This window comes from Propithecus coquereli, unplaced genomic scaffold (assembly GCF_000956105.1).
Source record: "Propithecus coquereli isolate 6110/MARCELLA unplaced genomic scaffold, Pcoq_1.0 Scaffold241, whole genome shotgun sequence".
NCBI lineage: Eukaryota > Metazoa > Chordata > Mammalia > Primates > Indriidae > Propithecus > Propithecus coquereli.
The window spans coordinates 488,882-494,901 of record NW_012147964.1 but is presented as its reverse complement, the minus strand read 5'-3'; the positions used below and the strand labels follow the sequence as shown (position 1 = coordinate 494,901).

At 46.2% G+C, this 6,020-nt stretch overlaps 1 protein-coding gene across 1 annotated transcript in view; it reads left to right on the top strand.

Moving 5' to 3' along the window:
• Nucleotides 1-6,020, top strand: part of ADGRE1 (adhesion G protein-coupled receptor E1) — a 37,739-nt gene that overhangs the window by 742 nt on the left and 30,977 nt on the right. The window contains exons 2-4 of the mRNA XM_012646118.1: nucleotides 3,511-3,657; nucleotides 4,229-4,384; nucleotides 4,508-4,627. Coding sequence (XP_012501572.1) covers nucleotides 3,511-3,657; nucleotides 4,229-4,384; nucleotides 4,508-4,627 — 423 coding nt within the window. The remainder of the gene's footprint in view (nucleotides 1-3,510; nucleotides 3,658-4,228; nucleotides 4,385-4,507; nucleotides 4,628-6,020) is intronic.

Here is a 6,020-nt window from a genome sequence, read left to right as displayed (position 1 = left end):
ATCATCAGGGAAATGCAAATCAAAACCACAATGAGATATCACTTATCTCCAGTGAGAATGGCCTTTATCAAAAAGTCCCAAAACAATAAATGTTGGGATTTTTTTTTTTAAAAAAAGGGGGGTTTTATTGAGATGGTTTGGAAAACTTTCTTGCGGCAGTGATGTTTCCGCGGGCACAGAAAGATGGGTTGAAGAGGGTGGGAAGGCGTGCCTGGCCAGCTGGAACAGCAGGAAAAGTTCCTGAGGCTGGGAGGAGTTTGGAGAACTGAGCGAAGGTGGGCGTAGCTGATGGCACAAGGCAGGTGACCAGTCACTCAGGACCGGGCTGCCACTCTGGTTTTGGGTGACTCTGAGTCGTGAGGGACTGGGCTAGAGGAAGAGGGCGGTGTGTGGGAAGCTCACGGGATGGAGATGCCACACATAGCAAATTACAGGAAGTCTGCAAAGAGAAATATTGCCTCTGCAGAGGAAGGGGAAGCTGGAAATGAGAAGAGAGAGATCATCGGAGGCCTCATGCAGGGACGGGAAATTAACAAGGCACGTTGGAGGAACAAGGAGCCTGGATCTCAAAACCACTGTCACAAAAACCAGAGTGAAAAAATGTCCTAATACCACTACTAGGCCATCCTTTCCATTTTATTTTTTCTGGTACTTTATAAAGAGTTTTGCCATCCTACCAATGGATGTTGGCATTATCACTGATTCTGTTCTTTTCGAACCTCACATCCGGTCCACTGGTGGATCTTGTTAGTATCACTTTCAGAATAAATGCAGAATTTCATGCTCTCCACGCCCGCCTCCGGCATGTATCTGCCGACATCGTTCACTGGGACAGGTACAGTTCACCTCCTCCTGGTCATCTTGCTTCTGCCTTCCTGTAATTCTGATGAATGGTGAGAAGGACCACGTTAAAACCTAAATCACGCTGTGCCCCTCCTCTGCTCAAAAGCCTCCCATGGCTCCCATCTCTCTCTGATAAAAAGGTTACTGTTAACTATAGTTGCCCTATTGTGCTACTGAACATTAGATCTTATTTCTCCCATGTAACTATATTTTTGTACCCATTAACCATCCCCTCTTTATCCCCCACGCCCCTTCCCAGCCTCTGGTAACCATCATTCTTCTGTCTACCTCCATGAAATCAATTTTTTTTTAAAGAGACAGGGTCTCGTTTTGTTGCCCAGGCTGGAGTGCAATGGTATCATCATATTTCATTGCAGCCTCCAACTGCTGGGCTCAAGTGATCCTCCTGGCTCAGCCTCCCAAGTAGGTGGGACTATAGGCACATGCCACCAAGCCTGTCTAGTTTTTAAGTTATTTATAGAGATGGGGGTCTCACTGTCTCGCCCAGGCTTGTCGCAAACTCCTGGTCTCAAGTGATCCTCCTGCCTCAGCCTCCCAAAGTGTTGGAATTACAGGCGTGAGCCACCCGGCCCAGCTCAGAGTTCAACTTATTTTGAGCTCCCATGTATGAATGAGAATATGTGATATTTGTCTTTCTGTGTCCTGCTTATTTCACTTAACATAACATATTCCAGTCTCATCCACGTTGTTGCAAATGGCAGGATTTTGTTCTTTTTTATGGCTAAACAATATTCCATTGCATATATGTACATTTTCTTTATTCATTCATCTGTGGGTGGACACTTAGGTTGATTCCATATCTGGCATGACACTTGGGATTTTGAAAGGCTTGGCTGTGCTGCTTACTAGCTGTGTGTCCTTGGGCAAGTCACTTAACCTCTCTGAGCCTCAGTTCTTTCTATCTGGATACTGGGAATTATATTCATTTCCTGTGGCTGTTGTAACTTGTTGGCTTAAAACAACAAAAACTTACTATCTTACAGTTCTGGAGGTCACAAGTCCAAAATGGGTCCCACAAGGTTAAAATCAAGGCATTGGCAGGGCTGCATTCCCTTTGGAGTTTCTAGGGGAGAGTCTGTTTTCTTACTTTCATCTTTAAAGGCAGCGATGGTTGATCAAGTCCTTCTCACATCACATCACTCTGACAATGCCTTGCTTGGTTTCATCTTTTGCTTACAAAGACTCTTGTGATTACATCGTTTGCACCTGGATAATTCAGGCTACTATCTCCATCTTGAGGTCATCTGATTAGCAACCTTAATTCCACTTGCAACCTTAACCCCCCCTTTCCACGTAGCATAACAATTTTGCAGGTTCCAGGGATTAGAATGCGGTTATCTTTGGGGGGGTCCCCATATTCTGCTCCCTCAGGAAGGATAGTATCTAATGAGCATCTTCTCTATCACCTGGGAGCCTGCCCCCACCTGCAGCCTGGTCCTTCTGAAGCTTACAGTGTGATGGAACAGGTGGCCTTGAAGAAGCCAATCGCAGAGACACTCACGCAAACCACCTGGGAATCTTGTCCAAAACGCAGATTCTGATGCCGTCGATATGAAGCTGAACCTGAGATTTTGCATTGCCATCAAACTCCCAGGCAGTGCTTACGCTGCTAGCTCCTGGACCACACTTTGAGTAGCAAGGGTCTAGGGTCCTTGAGGTACTTGGTTAAGCACAGTTGGTTGACATTTCAGATTCCTAGGGCTACCCTAACAAAGCACCACGAACTGGACGGCTTAAAACAACAGAAATTTATTTTCTCACAGTTCTGGAGGCCAGAAGTCTGAAATCAAGGTATTGGCAACCCCATTATCTCTCTAAAGGCTAATAGGGTAGAATCTGTTCCATGCCTTTTTCTGAGTGTCTTAGTCCATCTTGTCTTGCTATAAAGGAATATCTGAGGCTGGGTAATTTATAAAGAAAAGAGGTTCATTTGGCTCACGGTCCTGCAGGCTGTACAAGAGACATGGCGCCGGCATCTGATTCGGGTGAGAGCTTCGGGGAGCTTCCAATTAAGGTGGAAGGCAAAGAGGGACCAAGTGCGTCACATGGCGAGAGCGGGAGCAAGAGAAGGAGGAGGGAGTGTCGGACTTTTTTCAACAACCAGCTCTTGCGTGAACTAATGGAGAGAACTTGCTCACGACTGCAGTGAGGGCACCAAGACATTCGTGAGGGATCCACCCTCACGATCCAAACATCTCTCTCCAACACTGGGGATCAAAGTTCAACATGAGATTTGGAGGGGCCAGACATCCAAACCGTATCATGTAGCTTTTGGTGTTGCTGGAAAGCCTTGGCATTCCTTGGCTTGTAGACTCATCACTCCATCTCCGCTTCCATTGTGACGTGGTGTTCTCCGGGTGCCTGTCTCTTTGTCTCTTCTCATAAGGACGCAAGTTATACTGGATGAAGAGTTCACCCTACTCCAGGACTACACAATCTTAACTTATATCTTAATTACATCTATGAAGACTCTATTTCCAAATAAGATTACATTCGCAGGTACCAGGGTTTAGGGCATCGACGTATCTTCTGGTGGGGGACACGATTCACCCCACAGCGGTCACCTCCACTGGTTTATGCTGGGTTCCCTTGCACCTCACTCTGATGCTCTGATCTTGTCCAAACTCTCCCTTCTGTGCTGCCTAGGTTTGAACGAGTGTGCTTACACAACCACATGCCCGGCTTATGCAACTTGCACCGCCACCACGGACAGTTTCTACTGCACTTGCAAAAGAGGCTTCCGGGCTAGCAATGGACAAATACAATTCAAAGATCCAGGAGTAAAATGCAATGGTGAGTCCACAAACCCCTCAAAACCCTAGAGCATTTGGTAGGAAAATCAGGTGAAAGCTGGCTGGGTAGTGGATGTAAGTACTGCTCCCCTTTCCTCCAAACATGAATCCTTTCCTTCCCTTTCCTTTCCTTCCCTTCCCTTCCCTTCCCTTTCTTTCCCTTCCTTCCTTCCTTCCTTCCTTCCTTCCTTCCTTCCTTCCTTCCTTCCTCTCTCCCTCCAATCCCCCTCCTCACTCTTTCTGATTATGAAATATGGTGGTTGCGCTTCCTCACAATATGGTTGCTGGGTTCTAAGGATGAGCGTCTCAAGAGAACAAGGTGGAAGTACGTGATATTTTTATGACCTAGCACGTATGTTTTTGACCTAGTGTCCCTTCCATCATAGTCACGAGCATGCTCAGATTCGAGAGCAGAGGGGACATATATCCCACCACTTGGTGAAAGGAGTGCCAAAGTCATGTTTAAGGGAAGAGCATGTGGGATGGGAGATACCATTTCAACCCCTTTTGGCAAATACAATCTGTTACCCGGGATGAGGTACATTTGTAACTCCAGTTCTTTCTCTGTCCAGATATTGATGAATGCTCTCAAAGCCCCCGAGTATGTGGTCCTCACTCAGTCTGTGAAAATATGAAGGGGAAATACAAATGCAGCTGTTTGCCTGGTTTCTCTTCTCCCACTGGAAATGGCTGGATCCCGGGAAAGCCAGGCCATTTTGCCTGTACAGGTAATGCTCTCTGGCCTTCTGGCTTGGGTCTTTAGTGGACATCTATGATTGGGTTGAGTTCCTTTGTTTCTAAATTTACACTCCCAATCTCTTGTCCACTCACTCTTCTCTGCTCCTTCTCAGACATCGACGAGTGCCTCACCAGTGGGGTCTGCCCTGAGCATTCTCACTGTGCCAACTCCATGGGAAGCTACAGTTGCAGCTGCCAAGTTGGATTCATCTCTAGCAAGTCCACCTGTGAAGGTATAAAGGACAAGATCTTCGTTATTTACCTACTTAATTAATTAAGGATCACATCACTAGAAGACCATAGGAGGAAGGGATTTTATCATGTTATTTTATTTGATTTTATGATTGTTTGAGACAGGATTTCACTCTACTGCCCAGGGTAGATGCAGTGGCATCATCATAGCTCACAGCAACCTCAAATGCCTGAGCTCCAGCCATCCTCCTGCCTTAGCCTCATGAGTAGCTGGGACTATGGGCATGTCAACCATGCCAGGCTACTTTTTCTATTTTTTGTAGAGACAGGGTCTTGCTATGTTGCCCAGGTTGGTCTCAAACTCTTGGCCTCAAGCAATCCTCCTGTCTCGGCCTCCCAAAGTGCTAGGGTTACTGGCATAAGCCACTATGTCTTGTCTGAATTTTCTCATTTTAGGGAGAAAACTGGGGCTCAAGGAGATGAAGTAGCTTTCCCAAGTGTATGCAAGTATTACGTGGAAGAGCTGGGACTTGAATTCTTGTTGTGTGCCTACTACGAATCAAACACTGGGTCAGGCTGGACTTGAGTATAACAGAAAGCTCTTGTTACTAAGCAAATCAATGGGCTTGTTGTCCAACGTGCATAGAAGCCGATACTATGGCACCAGCCTCTCAGAAAAGAAAAGTTTTATTGCAAGTTGACTGGTGACTGGCAAGGAGAGAGGAGGAAATGCTCAGATCTGTCTGCTGGACCTGGGGCTGCCTTGGTTTTAGAAGCATAGGTTATTGAGGCGTGATCTGATTGGATCTTTCAATGTAATGCCAGGAAGCATGATCTGATTGGGTCATGCCATGGGATGATGCAAGGGCTCGATCTTATTGGACCCTGGATCCTGCCATGTGGTGTCCCCCTCTGAAGTCAGTCCCCGCTCCTCGGTCTGAGCACTTACGTTCCGCCCACCATTGCATGCTTGGTTCAGCTGGGGGTGACGTTTCAACTGGGGGGTCCACGGCAACTGCAAAACAACTCATAATTTTATTACATGAACAAAGACCCTATTTCCAAATACTAATACATTCACAGGTACCAGGGTTTAGGACTTCAGCTAACTTTGTTAGTTCGTTCGTTCCTTCCTTCCTTCATTCATTTTTCCATTACTTTTCCTTCCTCTCTCCCTCCCCCCTCTCTTTCTTGCCCCCGTTTCTTTTTCTGATTATGAAAATATAAAAGTTCACTGTAAAAGTTCAAGGATGTGAGAGGTGAGAGGTAGGGGTCTAGTTTCAGTCTTCTGCATGTAGCTATCCAGTTTTCCCAGCACCACTTATTGAAAAGAGCTTCTTTTCCCCAGTGTATGTTTTTGTCAGCTTTGTCAAAGATTAGATTACCATATGCAGATGGTTTCATCTCTGGATTCTCAGTCCTGTTCCAGAGGTC